The sequence below is a fragment of the Erigeron canadensis genome, chromosome 5, assembly GCF_010389155.1.
Source record: "Erigeron canadensis isolate Cc75 chromosome 5, C_canadensis_v1, whole genome shotgun sequence".
Classification (NCBI taxonomy): domain Eukaryota; kingdom Viridiplantae; phylum Streptophyta; class Magnoliopsida; order Asterales; family Asteraceae; genus Erigeron; species Erigeron canadensis.
The window spans coordinates 5877897-5902149 of record NC_057765.1 but is presented as its reverse complement, the minus strand read 5'-3'; the positions used below and the strand labels follow the sequence as shown (position 1 = coordinate 5902149).

General features: G+C 33.2%; 3 protein-coding genes across 4 annotated transcripts; all 3 read left to right on the top strand.

Moving 5' to 3' along the window:
- Window positions 1-6992: 6992 nt before the first annotated feature.
- LOC122602148 (transcription factor MYB36) lies at window positions 6993-8367 on the top strand. The gene is made up of 3 exons (XM_043774872.1): window positions 6993-7128; window positions 7246-7375; window positions 7605-8367. The coding sequence occupies exons 1-3, from the start codon at window positions 6993-6995 to the stop codon at window positions 8365-8367; spliced, it is 1029 nt and encodes a 342-aa protein (XP_043630807.1).
- A 7271-nt stretch (window positions 8368-15638) lies between these two features.
- LOC122600931 (pathogenesis-related protein PR-1-like) lies at window positions 15639-16384 on the top strand. Its single transcript, XM_043773709.1, has one exon. It carries the CDS (start codon window positions 15761-15763, stop codon window positions 16265-16267), a length of 507 nt encoding a protein of 168 aa, XP_043629644.1. The 5' UTR covers window positions 15639-15760; the 3' UTR covers window positions 16268-16384.
- Window positions 16385-18330: 1946 nt separating this feature from the next.
- LOC122600132 (uncharacterized protein At4g14100-like) lies at window positions 18331-19869 on the top strand. Of its 2 annotated transcripts, none has more exons than XM_043772797.1 (2): window positions 18331-18922; window positions 19526-19611. In XM_043772797.1, the coding sequence occupies exons 1-2, from the start codon at window positions 18421-18423 to the stop codon at window positions 19531-19533; spliced, it is 510 nt and encodes a 169-aa protein (XP_043628732.1). In that variant the 5' UTR covers window positions 18331-18420; the 3' UTR covers window positions 19534-19611. The 2 variants fall into 2 exon arrangements, with proteins under 2 accessions (XP_043628732.1, XP_043628731.1); XM_043772796.1 differs by having other exon boundaries at window positions 18342-18922; window positions 19555-19869.
- Window positions 19870-24253: the final 4384 nt, after the last annotated feature.

Genomic DNA, 24253 nt, shown 5'->3' with positions numbered 1-24253 from the left:
TTGAATGTATTTGTGTTATGTGTTTTAATTTCCTGTTAAGTGTTAAGTGTTTGAAATAACTGTAATATTTCATTTTTAATAAATGTAATGTTTCAAGTGTTATAATTTCGTGTTTAACAAATAAAACCATAAATACATTTATTTTAAACATAAATAAAACAAACATTTATTTTAAACATAAATAAAACACACATTTATTTTAAACATAAAACATAGAAACTTAAATATCTTCGAGAACATCACATCATAAATCTTGCACTTGCTCGTAGCAATGCCCACTCTGGGAGGTACTGAAAATCAGGATGCGTCATACGATACTCCTTTAAAGCAAGTTCGACACGCCTCGGGTCATCTTCGTAGACGTGCAAACGAGCATAGATGTGCCCGAACTCGTGAATAGAGTGGCGCATCTTCCGCCATTTTCCTTGCACACTCTCAAGGCTTCTTTGCTCGCCTTGATGATTTTGGAGATTAATAAATACCTCCCTTACACGGCTCCAAAAAGTTCTTTGTTGTTGAAAAGCCTCTATATTTGGATCTTCGGCTACGTCAAGCCAAGCTCTCGCTAAATTCATAGTCTCATCCACTGTCCAAGTTCTAGCCATTTGTTGTATGAGTGTATAAATTTTATAAGAAGAATGAAAGAAATATGAAGTTTTTGGAGATAAAATGAGAATTGGTTTGATAATAAGTGTTATGTGTATGTATATATAGTGTGTATTGTGTAAGTTAGAGTTTAAAAAAAAATAATAATAATAAAGATTTGCATTGGGAAGGGGAAAATGAAGAAAAAAACAAAATCAGGAGCCCGTTCAAAATCCGGAGGCTTCAATTTGGAACGTGTGGAACGCCTGGGGAACGCCCCCCGAGACCGATGTCCGGCGTTCAGGGGGCGTTCCGGGTGATATTTTCGAAAATGAACGGGCTACTCCGGACGGTCTAACTTGATAGTCAATGTTGACGATACTTGGTGTCAAATTTATGAAGCTGCAATTGATGGTCGTTTGTATCTTGACAGCTGGAACAAACAAGCATGAGTTTCTGTGATCTTCGTTAACATTTTGTCAAGGCTTCATTAGGCCTTTCCGGACCTCAAACTTATACTATAAACTTATATTAACATATTAAGAAGATTCATCTATTATTTTTCAAATTTGGTAATTTTAATTTTTTGAAAAAAAATCTAAGTATAAAGTATAATCATATGCTTTTGATATTTCTGGTTGAAATTATTAGTGGCATTTCAAAAACCTTGATGGAAAAGGACTTAATGAGTCATTATTTGTTTCGGCAAGCACTCTTTGTAATTTTTCAACACAACTTAATAATGGGTTATCATTTGTTAAGTATGCGTTCGTCTTCAAAATTACTTTTATATAAAAATTGCTTTAGTTAAGTTGTTTTAGTTTATATAACTTTTAGAGTTAATTGAAAAGATTGGTCTATGTGGTTTGTCCATTTTTGCAATGAAGTCTCTTTAATTTTCGATATCGTTCAAATGGAGGTTTATATTTTGAGAATTTTTTTGTAGGATTGGTCCCTTTGTAACAAAATCATTAGCGGGTGTTGTTAAGTCCACCCATCACTTGCAGGGGCAATATTGTCATTTCATACAACACAGAAGCAACCCTCATTGCTAGTCTATACTCCCTTATAATTATACTAGGTATTCTATTTTTCTAATTTTTTAATATCTTAAAACATTTATAGCATACATTTTTTATCTATTAAATGACTTTCATTAACTTCTTAAATCACATGAATTATTTTACATCAATTATCTATCTTACTCGTTATTGTTGCCATTACAATTATAACATATACTTCTTTCACACACATTTTATATTATCTTAATCAACTTATTCTTTTTTTTACGTCTTTATCAACATATTTTTACAACTTACATATTAAGCACTAGCTTTACAACTAGCACAATTTTCCACGTCTTTACTTTTAGAAAAGGCAAAGTCATTTCCATAGTATCCCGTTATGCTTATAACATTGGTGATTAGTCACTCCACTCGGAAACACTAATTCCACGTAACTATGTCGCAAGGAGCCACTAAAGCGACCACATACGCACTAGCTTTACAACTATCACGGGTTAAGCTTAACACTTCCCACGTCAGTCTCACGTATTTAACTATAACATTTCCCACGTATTTATATCTTTCATACGTATTACACACTAACACTAAGGCTAGAACGATTTTCCACATTTCACACTTTACTTTAACTTTAGGTATATTCATTACCTAATTGATAAGTTGCCACCGCCACCACCGATACGTCGTTGCCTACACCGTCGTATTGCTCGGGTATTCTTTTAGTAAACTCAATTGCAATTAACATATTAGGATCTTTTTTACTTAATTCAAGTGATTGCATCATACAGTTGTTCGTGTGCCAGGTCCTTAATTAGTAAGTTTCTGTATACTTAATTAAACAAAACTATTATTATTTAAGGTTAAAAAAAATAAGAGGTTGTATGTTAGGAATTTGATATCCAAAAAAAACAAACATGCATGTTCCAATAATATACATGTCATATGAGGTATTTTAGTTTTTTATGTAACATATTAAAAATTTATGCATTTGGTTGATTAATAAATACTAATTATTAAATATATGTGAAAATTTATTTTAATATAGATGTTAACAATTTTTTAATTGAAACATTTATAAATTTTTGATTTTTTTTATAGAAATATGTTTTAGTAATTTGATAGTTAATAAATATTAAATGCTAAAAAGTGTTAATAATTATATTTAAATTTAATATTTTGTTACATTTATTTTTTATGAAAAAATTAAAATGTATAATTTAGTGATGGATTACAAAAGAAATCTAAATAATAACATTTTTTCAACAATTATTAATAACTAATAATTAATTTCTTTTTATGGGTCCATATTTTTTAAATAATAATTTTAATTATGATACATGTAAAACTATATATAAAAGTTAATTAAGGTTTTTAATTGGTTAACCAATATTATTGTAGTATATATATAAACAAAAAATAAAAATAAATAATGATATGTATTATCAAATTTAACTGCAAAATTGATCCTTTTGGTTTCTTCATTTTAGTAATAAAGGTCCCTTTTGGTTTGTGCATACTTGACGGCACCCGCTAACGGTTTTGTTAAAAAGAGACCAATTTTGCGAAAAAATATTTAAATAAGAACCCCCATCACAACGATACTCAAAAAAGGACCCCATTGCAAAAACATACAAAACAAGAAGACCAATATTGCAATTAATTTATACTTTTATTACACAAAATTGAGAATAACAGTTTTATGACAAGAGATCATTTCTTTACTAGTGAACCTCTTTTTTTTTTTTGGAAAGATACTTAAAAATGCGTATAAATATAGGATTTGTACATATTTATTAATGCGAATTTTTTGTTCCACATATTTAAGTATGAAAAAAATGCATGCATTGATAATTTATGCGTATTCATCACTTGTACATATTAGAGAGAAAAAAAGAATCTGTTGTTGAAAGAAGGACAAGAGGAAGGCCTCATTATCATCTCAACAAATCTGAGTCAATATGTTGATAAAGAATATATCAATAGAATATATAAATAGTTGTGGGAGTGAGTAACTTTACTCAAACTTCTTATAATTTTGTGCTTGTTCTATTTCATGGATATATTTGTTCACTTCCTAACCTTTTCTTGTTAATCATATTTAATTCACAATACAAGAAATTAAACAATATGTCATGTTGGAAACACGGGTCAATGAGGTGGTGCCCATTCCTACACATTTTATAAAGTCCTACTTTAAGAAATCCCACGGCTAATTATTAATTGGTTTCTGGATTAGATTAAAAGTTGTAACCTTAATATAAGTTTATTGTTAATGAATTTAAAAGCCTAGCTTTCTTAAAGCAAAGATGTACGTGCTCTAGATATTGGCGGATATATATGCCATTTTGACATATAAATATAAATTAACGAATACGTATACGTTTATATATACAAATATGTATAAGTACTGATTTCTAGCTAGGTAATATATATCGATCTTCAGAACACCAAGCATTTTGCCATTTGACATGCTAGCTAATTTTTATTCTTATCAACAGAAACTGTTTTGGATTAATTTAAATATTGCTTAAGGGCATAAAAAATCAAAGAATAATTAAAAAAGAAGAAGCAGCCAAGCAGAAGAAGTTTGCAATGCATTCCCATTAAATAGATTAATCTTTAAGCTTTTGCCTTTCAATTCCTCCTTTTTAGTGGACAGCTAAGTATGTTTATGTCATATATTGTAATTAACATAGCAATAGGTATATATTAACGCTAACATTAATTTAACGAGAGGGGTACCCACGCAATGCAGCGGCGATCACGGCGATGCGTGGTAGTGGCGGCGGCGGCGATGGTGGCGGTAACGGTGTGATTATTAATGTGAATGTAATTGATGTTAGAAGGGGTAGTGTAGTTATTTTAAGGGTTAAAAAATGTATATTATAAATAATCTCATTAAGAATATTATAATTAATTAAATATATTAGGCGAAAATATTTAAATTACTGAAAAAAGAAGATAAATAGTTTGGATTGATAAGGTTGGAAAATATTTTAGACATATTTTGGATAGATGTGGTGTGTGGAACAATAATGGGAGGGGTAGTTTGTTCTATAAAAGAGTATAGATGATAATTTCACAAAGACACCTACTGTTGAGACGAAAGATCTTACCTTTTTTTTGTGGAGACGTAAGTAAATAATCTTTAGCAATATTTCTTCGATTGTTATATATAGGCACGATGGGTAGGGTTAATGTGAAACCAAAACATGAGAGAGAAACATGAAAACCACTAATTTCTCTCTTTCTTTTCTCCTTTTCAATTGGTATGGTTTTTTAATTTTTAGATTTTTTAATTTTCTTTTAATAAAATCCCATTCCAAAAGAAAGTTAATTTAAAAAAAGAATCATATGGCTTACGTGTTGAAAACGTATGGATACGGTATGGGTGTTGCCCTCATCCGGTCTAAAAGGGTTGTCACCTGACGCATATGAGCATAATTTGGATTTGATGGGCCGCGATCCAAAAGATGGTGGCGGTTGGATACGGTACGGGCATAACCCTCGTCTCTAAGGGCGCCTCAGTCCTTAGAGATTGTTTTTAGCGATTCTTCCTATTCTTTTAGTTCTCACTTTTGATCCCTTTACTAGGCACGATATATATAAAACAAACTCCCCCTCCCCTTCTTTAATTTTAAGAACCTGAAATGATACATTTGCCTTTCATCTTAATACATCTTTATTTTCATTTTATAAACTGTGACTAAAATGCCCTTAAAAAAATTCAACCACTATCTCTTTCTCACGCAGAAACACATAGCTAAAACCCTAACTCAAAATTCTTCCCCTCCTCCCCGCTTTCGTATCCCACACAACAATTCATCACATCTCCGACCGCAATGAAATTAGTTTTATGTTAATAACCACACAATCACCGTCGTCGTTACCGCCACTGCATTGCGCGCACACCAATCTAGTATATATATATATATATATATATATATATATTTGATCAATCAAATATCTATGTCCATTTTGTTGAACTCGATTGTTTTGATCAATCACGATAAATTCTGTGAATAAATTAAAGTTACATTAGAGTCGGTCATTTTTATTCTTAGTTTTCGTATGACTTGGATTAAGAAACTAACAACCCCAAACCGTCACAATATATATGTGCAAGCAGGATCTTGGAAAAATCCAAGAAGTCAAGAGTTAGGTGGCAATTCTGTAATGTTGACATGAAGTTTATACAATCTTACTGAAGACAAGCTAGCTAGATAACATTAGCTTTTATTTCCTTCTAATTTTAATAGGAGATGATATATAATATCATATAGTTTGACATATTTGTCAAACTTATCTATCACTCAAACTTATGGCTTATAATTGCATGTTATATGGTAAATATATCAAATAACATGGTATCTATATCATTCATCAATTTAATGGTTTTCATATATCCTCATTCGTTTTGTTTTATTGTAAACACCAGTGATTAATTAAGTTCTTTTATTCCGCCTGTGAATGTCAGAAAACCGTGACCAATTTCTTCTATTTAAGAAAACTAATTAATCAAGTATTAACTTTTTGAAAGTTAGAAATGGTCCAAACTTTGAGACAGTTGCTATTTTTAATCACAAAAACATTCATGGCTAATAATGGAACAATACACAAGAGGTTGGCGACAAACAAAGAGTATGGAGGTTTCTTTCTTGATTTTACTTGCACCATTACCTTTATACAATAAAACTACTACTTATGCATTGTTAACTTTAAAATATTCAAAATAATTAAAGATACCAAAAAGTTATTTGCCTAGTTGTTTATCTGGTTTTATCTTTATTTTTATACTTTGCACATTTGATAAAAAAAAAATTTATAAATGGTTTTAACTATTTTGAAGACCCAAATAAAATTAGTTTCGAAGGTAGTTTGTTATACACGTAAGTAAAACGTATATTTTTTTAGAGTATAGAAACACAAATGTAATGAGTCTCGGATTGCTAATTACCCATAGCTGGAGTAGTAGTGACCGGTAATACGTCTAATTTTTAATACTTATTAGATTAGTGGTTCAAATTCTGAGGGTGTATGAAGTCGCCTTTCGCCACTAAATTATTTTTGGTAGCTCGATTTTATTCGTTGTCTGTTAAATAGAATGAGCCTCCTAATTATATATACATAATAACTAATAATAATAATGCTTAAAGTTGTCAAATATATGTCAAAGAAAACCCTAATAGGGGATGACTTTTTTTATACTTTGAAAAAGCATTTTGTCCAACCCTAATTGTCATTTGTCATACCCACTATAAAGCTTGGGTCTTCCCTCATTCATTTTTCCACAAACAAACCAGACGCCAAAGAGATACCTAGAGAGATAGAAGACTAATTAATTGAACACAAAGGCAAATTAAAGGAAAGTACTAAAGAATAAAGATGGGAAGAGCTCCTTGTTGTGACAAAGCAAACGTGAAGAAAGGACCATGGGCTCCTGAAGAAGATGCTAAACTCAAAGATTACATCGAAAAATATGGTACCGGTGGAAACTGGATCGCTCTTCCACAAAAGATCGGTATGCTTCTTCGTCCTTTGTTCTTGATCATCTTATCCTTTTTCAAGATATATATATATATATATCTTGTTTGTTGAAGTTATATATAACCTTGAACAATGATTATTATGTATGTAGGTATAAAAAGATGTGGAAAAAGTTGTAGACTTAGGTGGTTGAATTACTTAAGACCTAATATCAAACATGGAGGATTCTCTGAAGAAGAAGACAACATCATCTGCAACCTCTATATTAGTATTGGCAGCAGGTATGTATTACTCTTTTATGGTCAGGTTTTCAAGTTTCAACCAAACTTTGCTTGTCCTTTCTACTTGCCATGATGCTTTTGTTCAAAGAATATATATATATAACAACCTATATGTCATAACATGCACAAGTTTATTGTTGATTTGTGCACTCCTCCATACTTTAAATTTTCTTTTAGTTTTTTAGGCAATTATCTAAAATAAGTTTAAATAACTTGCAAAATCAAATAGGTGGTCTATAATTGCTGCCCAACTGCCTGGAAGAACGGATAATGATATCAAGAACTATTGGAACACAAGATTGAAGAAGAAATTGCTCGGTCGTCGTAAACAGTCTAATGCTAGTAGGCTCAATGGTTCAACTACCCAAGATTCCAAAGATGGGAATGGAATGGAAACTCTAAGTAATTCTGCTATTGAAAGGCTTCAACTTCACATGCAACTCCAAAGCCTTGAAAACCCTAATTTGGCTCATTGTGCTAATAACCCGACTATGTGGCCTTGCAAATTGAATCCAACTCAAGAAAAGATGATGCAAAGTCTTCAACTTCTAAATGAATCATCAAACCCTTTAATGATACAACATGTTTTACATGATTCTCTTCAAAAGATTCAACTTTTTGGACCATCTAATAGCCTCCTTCCACCGGTTTTTTCTCAACCTCATAATATGTTGGTCAATCAAATAGACAACTCCATGAATGGAATCAACATTAGTCCATCGAAGCAAGTACAAGAATCCGATAGCAATAAACAACCAAGCTTGGAATTCCAGCAGTACATGGAATTCCAAGCGGAAATCAACGAATACTTAAGCAACAAAGGAGCTAATAATTCCGTGTCACTAGATCAAGCAAATGCGAACGAGTTTGATTGTTTCAAGGACATGGATGTTTCAAAGGACATGATGACGTGGTGGTCTAACGAGTTTGATGCAAATTCAGCTTCATCAAACTCTTGGGATTCAAACGGCATCCTTGATAAGCCGCAATGAGAGAAATGAAGTACTAGTAATCGGATTAGTACAACGGTATCCATATCATAGAGCACAATGAAAAACAAAAAGAGGTATAAGATATGGGTGTATGTTAGCTAATTAATGTTTTATTCAAAATTAATTTGTTATGATAAAATGAAGCTGAGGTGATGAAGGACTGGTAAATGATGTTGTAAATTTGTGAAATAATGTTGTCTTTCTGGTTGTTCTATCAATATATATACATTCTGAAAAAACCGTTATCAGTTGTAATTCTTTCATATATATTCTGTTTCTATGACTTATTCTATGTCATTTTTTGTGATGTTTATATTAATCATCTTTATATGTTGATTTATGTGTCTTGCAATGTGTTGAATGCCAATCCAACGGCATAACATAAATTTATCACACATGATTTTATTTGTTGGTTTAATTCGTAAGGAGCTAGAGAAAAATAATACTACTTCTAGTAATTAAATGAATTATTTGGTAGTTTCACGTGGTAAAAATAGTACTTCATTATTTAATGTTAATTAGCGGTGAAAATGATCAGAGAGGTCAACATGGGGTGTATGTTTGTTTTTTTACCAACATATATGAACTTCTGATTTCAATTGAATTCTTGTATTGTAATGTAATTGGTAGTTGAAATTGTAATGAATTGGTATTGTCCCACCATTACTAAAAATGTCTTTCTGCTATTAAGATTGCTAAATCAAGTTTAGGCAATCAATTTGTAATTAGTAATGATCGATTTGACCACCGACAATTTGGTGTAGTGGTATCGGCCAATCTAGTAATATGTTTCCCGATTAGGAGATGGAGGACTTTGGGCTATCAAGCTCGATCTATCTGCGTTTCACGAGCATATGAGGTTGTCTTTCGACTTTGGGTTACCCCGGATAACTGGTCTTTATTCGTTGCTATTAAAGAGTAAAAGTAGTAATGATTTTCTAGACTCTTGTGTAATTTGTGTTCTAGAATACAAAAAGTTAGGTAGTATTATAGAGTAAAGATTCGACTACTTCAAAAGCTATGAAATGGTTACAGAATGTATTTGTTTATTTAAGTTCATCTTGTAATATAATATAGATGTAAATTCTTGTTTTTGGAACATAAGATCAGTTTTTGTGTACATGAAAGTTAAATTTTGTTGCAGTGTTTTTCTTATTGAATTTAGATCTCTTTTTACCCACCATATTGATCAGTTTTTGGCGGAGGTTTTTTGAAAGCACTGACGTGGTAAAATTTTAAGGCCCGTTTGAGTTACTATATGTCCGTATCTGAAAATCGCTAAGGCCCCTTTTCAAGGCCCATTTGAGGTACAACTTTGTAGCTTAGCTTGTACTGGGCTATTATGTCCGGGCCGTAAATGTTGTATAATGCATAAGATTTGTGCACCAAAAATTAAACACGTTGTAGGCTTTTAGCTATAAATCTAACAATATAGTCGTTGGTAACAAAATCAAACATATTCATATGCATGATGGAAAATATAACTACGGACCTAACAGCATCGATAACACTGCTAAATTTATTTATCAAGAATTTAGATCTTACTTATTCTCAGTATATAATTAATACAGTTTAAAAATTATAAAAAAAATTAAGAAAATATTTATATCACTAATCACTATGACACTAAACTTTTGGATTTGTTAATCCAATATAATATAGTTTTTTCTATTAGCAATTTCTTCATTCGGATTAATTGTAGCTAAATTTTTTTTAGAACAACGAAGGGTCAGATCATGGGTATCTGGACTAAATACCGTGGGCCTATCCAATCCCCTCTCACCGCCCGATCCACCCGTTAAATTCAACTCGTTCGCCAAGAATATTGGCTAGAAACAATGCTCAAAATGAGATTCGAACGTGTGATCCGTGGTATAACATCCGGGGTGGGAGGGTGTCTAACCTCTGCGCTATCAAGTGACGTCAACAATAAACTTATTTTCTATTTAAGGGATGGGTTTTTTATACAAAAGGTTCAACTTTTTTTATTAACACGAACGTTAAGTGCAACCCTAAAGGCTGCATTTATCATTTTTTTTATTATAAACCACCAAAATCTCGCAACCCGCTCCTCCCACGCCATCTGTCGAGGTCAGGCTTGGCGCCACCAATGGCATAGTGAATGTCCCCACCACCCTGTGTAGTTGCCACGGGCTATAAAATTGACAAACCTGGGTGCATTATGTATGCTCCAAATTGGGCCTCAAAAAGCAAAAGAAGAAAAAAATACAACGTAACCAAGACCGGTTTTAAGGAAACTTGGGTCTAGAACGAGCTTGAAGAAAAGCCCCCAAGCTAAGAACAACGAATTTGACCTGGGGACCTAAAAACCAAAATGTGTTTGTACCTAACGTCTTAACCATTAATCCAAATGCTAGTAGTTTATTAATAACGGTATAGGGTATAAACAATATATAAAATATAATTTTTACACATACGTATATATAAAAATTGAAAATATGGGCCATGAAAAATCGGACCTCGAACGGTCGTCCACTTTGTCCTTTGCCTAATCCCCATGAGCGTAATAAAAACCATACCATGACTGCTGACTTGATTGGTCTGACATATAAGTGTGATAAGTGATAACTATAAAAATTATATTTGAAAATTATTTTTTCTTTACTTATGGTTCGTAATAAATTAATAACCGTTCTTAAAAGTTGGTAGCAATAATAATTGAAATCAATCTAATAGAGAGTATACGGTTTGAAAAACATTATTTACATAAGGGAAAAAGGAATATAAGGTTGTCTGACACCTAACCTTAGGTGTTAAAACCTTCACATACTACTCCCTCCGTCCCATTTTAGTTGTCATGTTGATTGACTTTAACCGTAAATAACTTTGTTTGTGTCATGTAACACTTGATATAAAATATATGAATGAATTGGGTTTTAATGTACATTTCGTTCATATAAGTTTCATCAACTAATATATAATACAAACAAAGTTATTTACGGTCAAAGTTAGTCAACATCGTAATCAAAATGGGACGGAGGGAGTAATATTTTATTATTTATTGTTTAATGAATAAATGTTTGGGCCCTCATAATTTTTATAGTTTAAAAAATTAATATGTGAGTGTCCGACATATAAACTTATCTTATATTCTCATTCCCTTTACATAAATACAATGTCTTTGCTGGTAGCAGTTTGAGTGTGCCCTCTTTGAGTTACGTTTAAAAAAAACATTCTCAAAGTTGAACTCGCTAAACTAATTAAAGCCAACAAAAGGAGTATCAAAGACAATGGTTCGGGTTTGATAAATCTGCGAGCACATGTCCACAAAATCAAAAACAGAACAACGGATCTTCGGGTTGGAAAAGAAATCTTCGGAGAATTAAATGGGCTCGATTCTCTACGGTTGTCAATATTTATCCTTTCTGTTCACTGCCCCTGTTTCGGGTAATATCAAACTGGTCATTGATGTCGTTATTCGCACAAAAGCTATGTAATAAGTGTTACACTTAAAATGATCATCAAGTTAACGGATAATATTGCAAGATTTATTTCTATAGCTCATACTTGGTGACCGTATTCTGAAAACAAACACAGTTATATGATGCATTCCATTTTAGCTAAAACTAAATCATATATGTTTAAGTATAAGTCTACACCTATTTAGGTATAACATTTTTTAAGTACTTGGGGGTTAATCCTGGATTAGATTGTTGCTACTTCGGGTGGCGGTTCCCAATTGGTGACCACAAGATGTGACGCCACAAGCCAAAGTAGGCTAAAGAGTGTGTGTAAGAGATTGAGGGGAAGAGAGAGTCAGGGAGAGAAGTCCCCTAGCTTGATGTTTATTGTCTTCTATTTATAGGGAGTAGATTCTAGGGTTTGATGATATTGGGTCATGGGCTTTCCATGCTTCGACCTAAATCAAGCCCATGACTTAACGTAGATGAAGTCATGTTCAGGTCTGAAGGTTTCAGGAGCCTCCGCAGCTTAGGTCCGGAGGCTATGTCAGGAGCCTCAACGAAGGAGAGTCCGGAGGCTATGTCAGGAGCTTCAATGGAGGAGGGTCCGGAGGCTATGTTAGGAGCCTCTATGGATCAATCCAGAGGCTATGTCCGAAGCCTCTCAAGAGCAACCATGCTCAAGTCCGGAGGCTACGCCTGGATTGGATCATAGTAGCCTCCACAAGGTAAAAGAGAGATTATTATCTCAAAACTATTAGGGAGATGGTACATCATCAATATATATATATATATATATAAAAGAAGCTATGAATTTGTTATTTGCCGAATGATCATCCAACATCTCTAATTTATATCAGTTTCCTTGATTTAATTTAACTAGTAAATATAAGAAAGATAACAAAGAAGCAAAAAACCACCACCAAAAGATTCATTTCCATTAAAATCCAACATAAACATTACATACTAAAGCACACTACTATTTCATTAAGATTCACTAATTGGGCTTCAAAACATGTTTGACAACGGTTGCAGTTGCTGCAACAGCCCCAGCAGGACCAACCAACACGCCCACCGCTGGAACAACCGTGGCAGCGGTGGTTGCTATCGTTGACACAGTGGTAGCAACAGTAGCAACATTCGCGGCTACAGAAGCGAGTTCCATTGGTGAAGAGATCGCTTGAGAAACCGCGTTGTGAACTTGGCTATGCACCTTTGCAACCGAAGGTGCCGAGATTGCTTGAGCAACCGTATTGTGAATCTGGCTATGGACCTTTGCAACCGAAGGTACCGAGATCGCTTGAGCAACCGTATTGTGAATTTGACTATGCACCTTCGCAAACCAGTCAGCCATTGATCTTTAATTTGGAGCTACAAAAATTTTATGAGGTTAATGCTTGCTACAAGTTAACAATGAGAATGACAAGTTCATGTAATGTTTATTTATAGGAAGCAAAAGTTAAAGGGTATTGAATGATTCATTTCATATGCATTGGATAATGAAAGGGTTTTGGTAGTTCCCAATACATAGGGTTCTTTTGGCTGTTCAAATGGGTGGGTGTTTTGAGTATATGAGAAGTCCGTTTTCATGTTATTACTCGTATAACTTTAAATTTTTTTTGAAGATTCAGTCGGAACACAAAATTGGGGAAACCTCACCGTATAATGGTGAAACATTGCACGTATCCTATACAACGAAAAGTTGACCATGGGCCGTTACAAGTATTCAGAGGGAAAATCCCCAAGGTTTTGCCATGCATAAGAATCGAACTCAAGACCTTGGGCAAATAGCCCTTGAAATTAGATCATTGGTTCTATAAAGATCCTTCATTAAGAGATTTTAGGTTCAAATCTTGAGGAGGATATAGGAGTTTCTCTATGAGGGTTTGGATTGGGTATACCCAGGTTCAAGTCTGAGAAGGGCAGAGTTTACCCCTATTAATTGTCGTGACTTTAGGCGGATTAGTAGAGGATTTTCTTCCTGGTATTTGAAATAGACATTTATACTTCGAGAAAACTCTTTAGCGCGGACCCGGTTAAGACAACATATATTAGACCTCATGTTCTCGAATCGCGACACCAAATTTCAAGCGAAATTCATCTTTAGAAAAATTAATAATAATAATAAGCCTAAATAAAAATCACTAATACCATTTACATTAATACATTTGGAGTCTTTTTTTTGAACGAATATACATTTGGAGTCTTGATGAACAGTTTTAGTTAATTTGACTCAATTTCCACCAAAATAATCCTTTGACCGACTGACCGACCAAACTTTCATTTTGAATCTCCACCGTAATTTACCTCCAATAGGACCAATTGAAAACCTCTCAATATTCAATTGATGAAGATTTGAAGACCGCCTAAAATTGGAGATGTTTACCCTTGATAAAAATTAATAGTTATAAGTCAAATATAATTTTCAGTTTTGCCCCTATATTTAATTCTTGTATAAATTTATCTATAATATTATTTTAAATGATCTCAATCCATATTCAACGTAACTCATCTTTCCAACAATCATTTAAAACTATGGTTATCAATAATCTCGGTCTAAAGTTAGCAAGTCGAAAACCTTTAACCCTGACTTTGACGCAAATAAAGCTAGCTCAACTGACATATACATATCTGGTTTTTCCCACAGATCTTGGGTTTGATTCTTGTTTAATTTTATACATGTACAATATTATTTTAATTATAAATGATCTCAATTCATATTCAACGTAACTCCTCCTTCCAACAATCATTTAAATCTATGGTTATCAATAATGTCGGTTTAAAGTTGACAAGTTGAAAACCTTTAACCCTAACTTAGACGCAAATGAAGCTAGCTCAACTAACAGATGCATCTCTGGTTTTTCTCACAAGTAATTGGGTTTGACTCTTAGGAGTGATAAGTCTGTGGATTTTTTTTTCTTGAATCACCTGTAACGATCTATGGTCTATATCTCGTAGTCTATAGTACGTATAGGATTTCACCATTATACGGTGAAGTGTTTCAAGATGTCGAATACCGACTACCTGTTTTAAAAAAAATAACTTAGACTTATTAAAACATTTAGGTCTAAAATGTCAAACATAGACTTACATCTACCGAAGTCAACCTGGACCAGACTCATGTGACCTAATTATTACGTTTTGGAGGGTTAATCAGGAGGTTAAATAAGTTGATTTTTATTCAGATTGTTAATGCTTTCAAAAACAAAGTAACAAACAGTATACCTATTTGTAAACTACATTAAAAATTTAAAATAACAAAGTACTCCCATGATTACCAAAACATAAACTAGCTACAAGTACATGAGCGAGTTTGAGGTTAAATTTATTTTACTTAGATTCATCACTTTCTACTTGCAATATATGTGAATCCATCACTATAAAGAAGAATTTAATTTTTTTTCACATGAATTGATGATGAGTTAGATTTGAAAGATTCATTTGTGACCCAAGAATTCTCCCGAGTGCTTACGAAATGTTTCTTCAAGCCCACATATATGTTTTTTAATGGTGTTTTTTTCAGTTTCTGGATAACGCCGAATTAGAGGTCTCTGATCGTGAATGTGTTTTCAGATGTAACTCGAGAGTTCACGGGAAATAAGTTTTTAATGAAATGTCAAGACACATTGGCACTAAATAAAATATTAATTAAGAGATAGATATTCCCTTTTTATTGATTTTCGATAATGTATTAGGTTCCTCTAAAAAATTTAGCTAAAAGTAACAATTCTTTTTGTATTTTCCTAAAAAAAAAGTTCTATATATTCTTGAACCATTTCTTGGCCAAAAATGAGAGCAAAGATGATGGCAATCATATTCGATCATGGGCGCCACTTAAATTCTCCAAAAATTCAACTACCCTTTTATAATACTTGTTTATACTATTATTACTTGTAATATTTAAATCGCCCTATATAAAATGTTACATTTTGTATAGCCTAAATTATGAAACCACATCAAATTATTTATCAATGTGGTTTTCTTCAATCACATTGGGTTTTATCCTTACTCTTCTAATCTCCACCACCAATGCTATCACAAACAAAAAGCAAATCTCTAAAAACATCATCAATGACTTCATATCTCTTCAAAACCAAGCTCGGGCCGCCCTACGTGTGCCACCACTGGTATGGGACCCACGACTAGCGCGTTATGCAGAAACGTATGCTAGCCAAAGAAGGCAAGATTGCTTGTTAAAGCATTCAAATGGGCCTTATGGAGAGAACATCTTTTGGGGAAGTGGTAATGGGTGGAACCCGGCTCAAGCTGCTGCGGCGTGGGTTGGAGAGCAGAGATGGTACACGTATGGATCGAATTCGTGTAACGGAGGACAAGAGTGTGGGCATTACACACAGATTGTTTGGAAGACAAGTAGGAGAATTGGGTGCTCTAGAGTGACTTGTTTTCAAGGTAGAGGTGTTTTCATGATTTGCAATTATGATCCTCCAGGGAACTATATTGGTGAAAAACCTTACTAAATTTTGTGCATGAAATTTTATGTGTGATAGTTTCATGATCAGATGCTATGCTATATATCCACATCCTTATATACGTATTAATGCCATGTGTGTATTTACACTTATTTATTTATTCAATTACCTATTGGAAATTCTTTCAAACTTGTGCTATATGTATATATGTTGATCTTCAGTCATGTTTGTTTAGATATTAATTAACTTAATAAAAAAAAAAGTTAACTTATTAAACCAAACAAACATGTATGTTTTCTGATTTAATTAAAAAATAATTATATCGACTTTATTTATACAGATATTATTTTTTCATTGAGTCAGTTAAATTCAATCATTAAATTGCTAAAAAAAAAAACAAGCATTTGGACTCTTTGGCGAGGCTTGAAAAATTTTCAGTGGGGTCGGGATCTAAATTTTCTTTTCTCTAACACTATTTTTTTTAAAATGGAGGCAAAACCGAGTATATCGAAATTTTTCTACACGAAAACAATATACTCCTACATCGCAACAAAATTTTCGAGGGGTCGGGCGTCCCTCCCCGCCCCTTAAAAAGTACGCCCATAATTGGGCTTTCACTCACGTAAGTTTTAATCGATTCGATAGCTCCTGATATAAATCATAAATATTACTCCTTATTAAATTAAAATATATATCCCAGTTAAGTTAGATCGAAAAGGCCAAAGCCAATAAACATTAATGGGACCTGGGAAATTTGACAACTCCCCTTACAACTGTAATACAGCGTAAATGGAAATTTCCTTGGACTTAGTAATATCCCAAAACAAATTACATAATTAGGTTGATGTAGACTGTATACAAAATAAACATATATTGAACCTGTTGATTTATGTAACTTTAGGAGCAATTTATTTTCAATTATCATTGATTAGAGGAAAATCGACAGTCAAAGTTATTTTTACGCGAAACGAAGTCTTCTGTGATTTGGTAGAAAAAAACGAAATTTCATATGTTACCGAAGGTTCCACCATCATAATCGGACCTTGAAATAATCCTAGAATTTCGAGTGGGCCTAAAAAGACAAACAAATTGAAATTTAGCTCTGGAAAAATCCGGGAAAGAAAAACATATAACTTAAGTCACAATCATATTTTTAAAAAACAAAACTTTCTATTGATATAAAATCACAATATTTGAAACCTACTTTCATGATGGACATTCCCCATCATTTTGACAAAGCCCATTTAATGATACAACCTTGGGCCAAATAGCCCATTCCTTCATTCTTGGGCCCTCATAAGAGTTACCCTGGTCCTGGCGTCCTGGAAGGACTTTCTTTGAGAAACCTGCCGAAGAGAATGTTAGCTTGGAGATCTGAAATCGAATATTGATTCTGTATGGTTTTGGTTTTTATTTCTTGAACGTGTAATTATACGTGTTATCACTCTTGTTCTGCAAGAGTGCGTGAATTCCAACTTTCAGCATACTTTACAATCTAAAACATGTCGTTTTAAAAAAGTTATTCTCAGTTATAGTTTAAATTATATAATAATTTAATTATAATAAGCTGTACATTTTTTTAAGATTGAAAAGGCCTAATTTTTACTAAATTGACCTTAAATCAAATTTAAAAGATAGAACATTCTGACTTTATATAATTGAGCTTAAATTAAATCTAACAGTATTTAAATATTGTTTATACCCCCATATAATACAAACTAAAATTTTATTTTAAAAAATTTAAGCAATTTTTTCAATATCTCCATATTGCCTCTAATTCATACATTATCTATAATTCTATATCTCTAAACACATTCAGGCAAACACCCTACCAAAATATATCACACAGTCACTTCTTTTTCTCCTCCTATTTACACACACATATCAATTCCTCTCCACTGTTTTGTATTATCATCATCGTTTAACCGTCGTAACGCGCAGTCAACAACCCTTGTTCAAATAGAAAAGCTTAATTTAAGTAAAACTAAGTTTTTATTTGATTAATTGAATAAGCTAAACTTAGAATATTGTTGTTTTATTAATATTAAGAAGATAAAGATTTTGAAAATACTGCAAATTCTTTATGTAAGAAAAAAATGAATTATGTGGTGCCAATAGCCCCAAAGCTCTTTTAGATCATGTACCTGCTCCCACTACTTCTACTGGACTAAAACAAAACACATAACCACAAACACTGAGATATGAAGTTACTCTCGCTAGCAACTTGGTTACTTGTTTTCCTTTTGGACATACCAAATCATGTAGCCATTTACCATAAAACTGAACCATGGCTAAATGCACCAAAAGGACCTGTACCCATACCCACGCCATGGCCCGAACAATTCCACGCCCTTCTATTCATGAACTTAACTTCAACCCATCTCCAACTAAGCGACCTTTGGTACGACTGGCCCAAAGGTCGCAACGTTAACATTTTTCAAAAACAACTTAGTATATTACTATATGACATTGAGTGGAACAATGGCACGTCTTTTTACTACACGCTTGGGGAAGACGGTGAATGTCAAATGGTGGATTTTGGTGTGGGGATACCTCGGCCCGACTTTCTTACAGATGGTGCACATTATTTAGGAAGGGTGGTGACCGATGGTTTCTTGTGTGATGTGTGGGAGAAAGTGGACTTCATTTGGTACTATGAAGATGTCATTACCAAAAGACCGGTTCGTTGGGACTTTTATGATGGTAACTATATTTCCACTTTGAAATGCTAATGGGTTACTAATGGGTGGATTTGGATTATGTTTTATCGTAAATAGCTTAGCTCAACTCATGAGGTTGAGCTAAAAATGAAACGGGCTAAATGGGTTGAAAGTCGCTTAGAATCTAATAGTGTGAACTATCTTTTTAACTAAAATTAAAAATTGTTATAGTATCTTTTTAATAAATATACTTCGAGTATAGATAGTTTATTAAACATAACTTTTATGTATAAGTTATAAGGATACATCTATAGATTGAAATGAAAACTATATCTTTTGTAGTTTTTATTAGCTGGTTATTTTTGACCCAAAAGTTATCCTGTAGGCTTTAGTTATATTCTGCAAAAGCAATATAAGTAGTTTAGTTTCCCACTTTCAAAAAGTATAAAACCGGTTATTTGTACATTATTAAAATTCCAGATTTGCTGCAATCATGCCCAGGACCCATAATATATAACCTGTTACAGCATTAGTGCATTACCCAACAAAGCCGACCCACCCATTTTGATATCTCTAAAATTGATAGGCTGATATCTTAATCTATCACCCGCATTGTCTAATATAAGATACAATATGAACATGCCAGTCGGTTGACTCCAACATTTTGCAATTTAGGGATTTCTACTCATGTGATGACTTTTGAGATTGGAGCTGTGTTGCCAGATTCGATAGTGCAAGCACCAGCGTACTGTTTCTCAGAGGCCGTGGATGGAAAAAGGTCTTCTACCCATAATATGAATGTAGTTTGAATCTTTTGTTGACAAATCTTTGAGTATTTCACTATGTCTGTGTTATTGCGGCTTCGTATCCCTATTCCTAAATCCTAATACACAAAGCTTGTTTAATAAGAACAAAGTTAAGTCGCTGTATTGTTTTAGGCAAATTGCTAACTACATTAGCTCACATGAAGTGGTTCAATTTCTTTCCAAATTCTAATAGTGTGGAAATCGCAAACTATAAGTAACCTGTAAATAAGATGTGCAAGTTTAAACGATTTAGCACTATTTATATGATAAGTGATGATTTGGAATTTAGAGAAATGATGGAAATTTGCATGGAACTAGCATGAACTCGGGCTAATATGGGGAAACAACCACCATACGACAAAACTATGCCACGTACTAAGAAAGACTAACAAACGATCATGTTGAGTCTGGTTTGTGCAATTTGGCTCAAGTATTCCATTACGGGCCTATAATTAGGTGCATCTCTATGGAAAGCTATAGACTCTGAAAAGTCATGGACACACACAATGCCGGCTTAAGCTTTTTGGAGGCCTTAAGCGAGATTAATTTTTGGGGCCTTGTTGATTAACATACATATTAAAGTAAACACAAAAATTAGAAAAAAAGTAGTTCCTCTTATATACTAAGCTGTTATGTGAAAAAAAAAAACGCAAAGAAGCAAAACTTTGTACCATTTTTAGGAGAAAGTATTTCATAGAATTAAGATATAATTACTAACTCGTTGTTGGGAATCAAAGTAAAAATCTTGGATTTTTCGATTTCTATGTAGTTAGTTTTTTTTTTTCCCCGTTTTTTCCTTGAACTTCATTTGTGTGATGTTTTTTTTTTCTAAAGGTCACTCATGAGCCATGAAGCTTATTTGCCTTTTTGTTTTCTTGGGCATATTTGTTACCCTTATATAGTAATAATAACATATGACATAAAAGTCTAAAATCTAAAACATTAAACCCAAAATATAAAAATGAAGACCTTTGTATTTTGGGGGCCTTAGGCCTAACCTATATATATAATAGAGCCGGCTCTTGACACACAGTATATACCAAGTCATGGTTTAATCAGATTTGAAGTCAAACTAATATAATTTTATAAGGCAGAAAGTCTTGCACTGATTGATAACAGAACGACAATTAACTAACTTTAGCTTTGTTAGAATATTAGCCAAATTGTAATTATTTTCATGTCAATGAACTAAGGCCGGTTATGGAGGTCATAATGTAGTCAGTTAGCATGCTTGAAAGCAAAATTAGCAATAATAGGAGTATAGGACTTGGAGACTCCAGGGAGCCTGCTACGCTCTAGCCCTATTAAGTCATGGGCTTGAACTAAGCCCAAAAATGGAAAGCTCATAACCCAAATCAATAAACCTACTCTTTTATAAATAAAAGACAAAGGCACCAAGCAAAGGGTATTCTTCTCTCTCCCTTCCTCATTCTCTAACTCACCCTTTAGCCTACATCGGCTAGTAGCGTCACATTTTGTGGCCACCAATTGAGAATCGCCACCGAATTAACAACAACAACATCTTCTCTTTTGCATCTTATAGATCTAGGATTAACACCAATGTAATTATGTGAATTTTTTATGTTTAAACAGGTTGCAAATAAGCATGTATTAGGTAGAGTTAGGTTGATCTTTGTTTATAATCCATTTATCATGCTTATAATTTTCCAAATGGGGTTACCGAAACCCCCTTTTTATATTGAACGTTGGCCTCCTTGTACAAGGTTCACTGCCCTAGGATGAAATATTCTCGTACCCTATTTTTGACCGGATTGGGTATTGTCCTAGAGTCGGATTATCTAAGAACACAATATTATGTGAGATAATTCCATTTTTTCAAATAAAAATAAAATACATGGAGGGATTATATGTTATCTAATATATAATTTTCTTTAAACCTACATTGTTTTTGTGTTTAGATTACACTAAAAAAGCTCACAGGTACCATCGTTCTTACTATCTTATACAACAATAACACCCTCAAACCATCACTAATCAACCACTAATCTCATCCACATTAAAAAAAAAATTATTAGATTGAAAAAAAAAACAAAACAAAATAAAACAATTCGTTACCATTACCATGAACCATCAACCACGGGCATCACCAATCGGGTCACGAGTCTCACACAATGGTATGAGCTCCTGGTACACTACCAGCAACTAGGGGTGAGCAAAAACCGAACCGGAAACCCAAAAACTGAAAAAACCCGACAAAACCGAATCGAAAAAACTGAAAACCGAACGAAATCCATTGGTTTGGTTTTTGTTTTCCAAAAACCGAACGAATCGGTTTGGTTTTCGGTTTCATATGCCAAAAAACCGATCAAAAACCGAATCGAACCAATACCATTATATTTTAATTTATTTTATATTTATATCATATTACATTTATATTTATTGCTTATAAATTGTAAATAGGTTAATATATTTAAACTTTTTGTCTTGTTAATATACAAATCTATATAAATTATATGTTTTAGATGAAAACGTATAATTAAATCACTTCGTTTTATAAAAGTTATATCAATTTTAACATCTAAAAAGTATAATTAGTTACTAAAAAGCATATCTTTATTTTAGTTTCTATATCAGTTTTTTTTGTTAATAATTGAAAATTAAATATATAACATCATAAACAAAAAAGTAAAAAAAAATTTTCTTAAAAAAACCGAAAAACCAAAAAAACCGAACCGAACAAAAACCGAATCCAACGTGATTTTCTAAAAACCGAATTGATCAGTTCGGAGATCGGTTTTAGCCAAAAATCGATCCAAACCGACCCATACTCACCCCTACCAGCAACCCACTTAACTTATTAACCCGAACTAGATTGTTATTTTTTTAGCCCAATTTGAACAGACATTTTTTTTTATTGATCAATGTCGACCCTACCCAAACCCAAACCCACTATGATAATTAAAACTATCCCCATACATGGCCCTAGACCCGCATACCCGTCCCCAAACCCGGCCCAAAAGTATGGGGTTTCGGTTCTTCCCATCGGGTACGGGTTTGTTTGTCATCCCTACCTATAACTAACCTGCTTGAAGCCATTAGCCAATCTAGAAGGCCCATTTGCAATAGTTAACTATGCATTACTCTCCTGGGATGTGAGCGTTGCAATTATTTTCATGATTTCACTGTAAAATTTGCTCGTATGTATAATATCTTAATTTAATTGAAAATTGTGATATGATATACATTACAAGTTGTTTTTTTGTCATTGTTGAATAGGATAGGAGAATTCTATGTTCAACTCCCAATTCAAACATACAAGAAATAATAGCAACACACACAAATTCAAAAAGGAATACAACACATAGAGTAATGAGGCTGTGCAAATCAATTTATTAAACTTAATCCATGACTGAACAAGACAATATAATACATTATTCTACCGTAATATGTATGTATTGAAAGTATCTTGCTACATCTTTCTCTCCCAAATAGTACCCTGAATTTATATTTAGATCGAAATTGCACATCTCTTTTATTAAGCACTTTTTAAGTGAAAGATTTCATGACACAAGATGAGTAAAAGCTTAGAGTTGGGGAACGACTTGTCAAAATGAGACATCTCTAAGCACATAATATAGGACTTGTATGGTCTGCATGTCTATTAAGACTTGTTATATGTTGTTTGAGATCGTATAGCAAATATGTATTAGATGGTAGCATATCCCCCGAAATTAGCCTAGACCCGCCTGATCCCAAGCCGACCCGACCCGATCCGCCCGCTATGGTAACGGGCGGGATCACGGGTTTCAATTTTGTTGCTCCGCCGGGTTTTGGGTTGGGTCGGGCCGGGTTTTGACAAATGAAGAAAAAATGTCCCTTAAACCCGAGAACCGAGCCGAACCCGCTCCAAGAGATAACGGGTCGGGTCACGGGTTTGATTTTGTTGCTTTGTCGGATCACGGGTTTGCATGGGTCAGGTCTAGTTTAGACCCGTGCACATGCCTATTAGAGAGAACTTCAGGATCATTATAAGGCGGCCAAAGTTTGTTTGTTAATTCTTAAAAATGATATAATAAATATAATTTTTATTAATGTCACATATTTCAAAAATGCTAATTGCAACTCAAATTTGCACCACAATAAATATACCATTTGTTTATACTTGTTGATTCATATTTTGAAAAAATGTAAATAAGTTTGTACGCACTTGAACTCGCATTTAAAGGTGTAAAAAGATTTTAGGAAGACCAAAATTTTTATACTGTCTTTTACATCTTTCGCCCCTGGCACTGTAAATTACACCAATAAAATAACATAAGAATTTATAGTATCGATGGCATTCATTGGGTTGATAGCCCAGTGACAAAAAGAAATTTTTTCAATGAAGGCTTAAATTCAGGGAGACTTGAGTTTGATACGTGAGGGGGCAAAGTCTGTGTTTTTGGACAAATTAATAGGGAGTTTTCCTCGGACCCTCTAGTGTGTATCCGATTAAAACACAGGACTCCATCCAATACTATTCCATAGAGTTTGGAAAACTATTAAAATTGTGCTAAACATCATATCGGGTAAGAACTAAATATGCAATAACCGTCTCTTAATTGGAC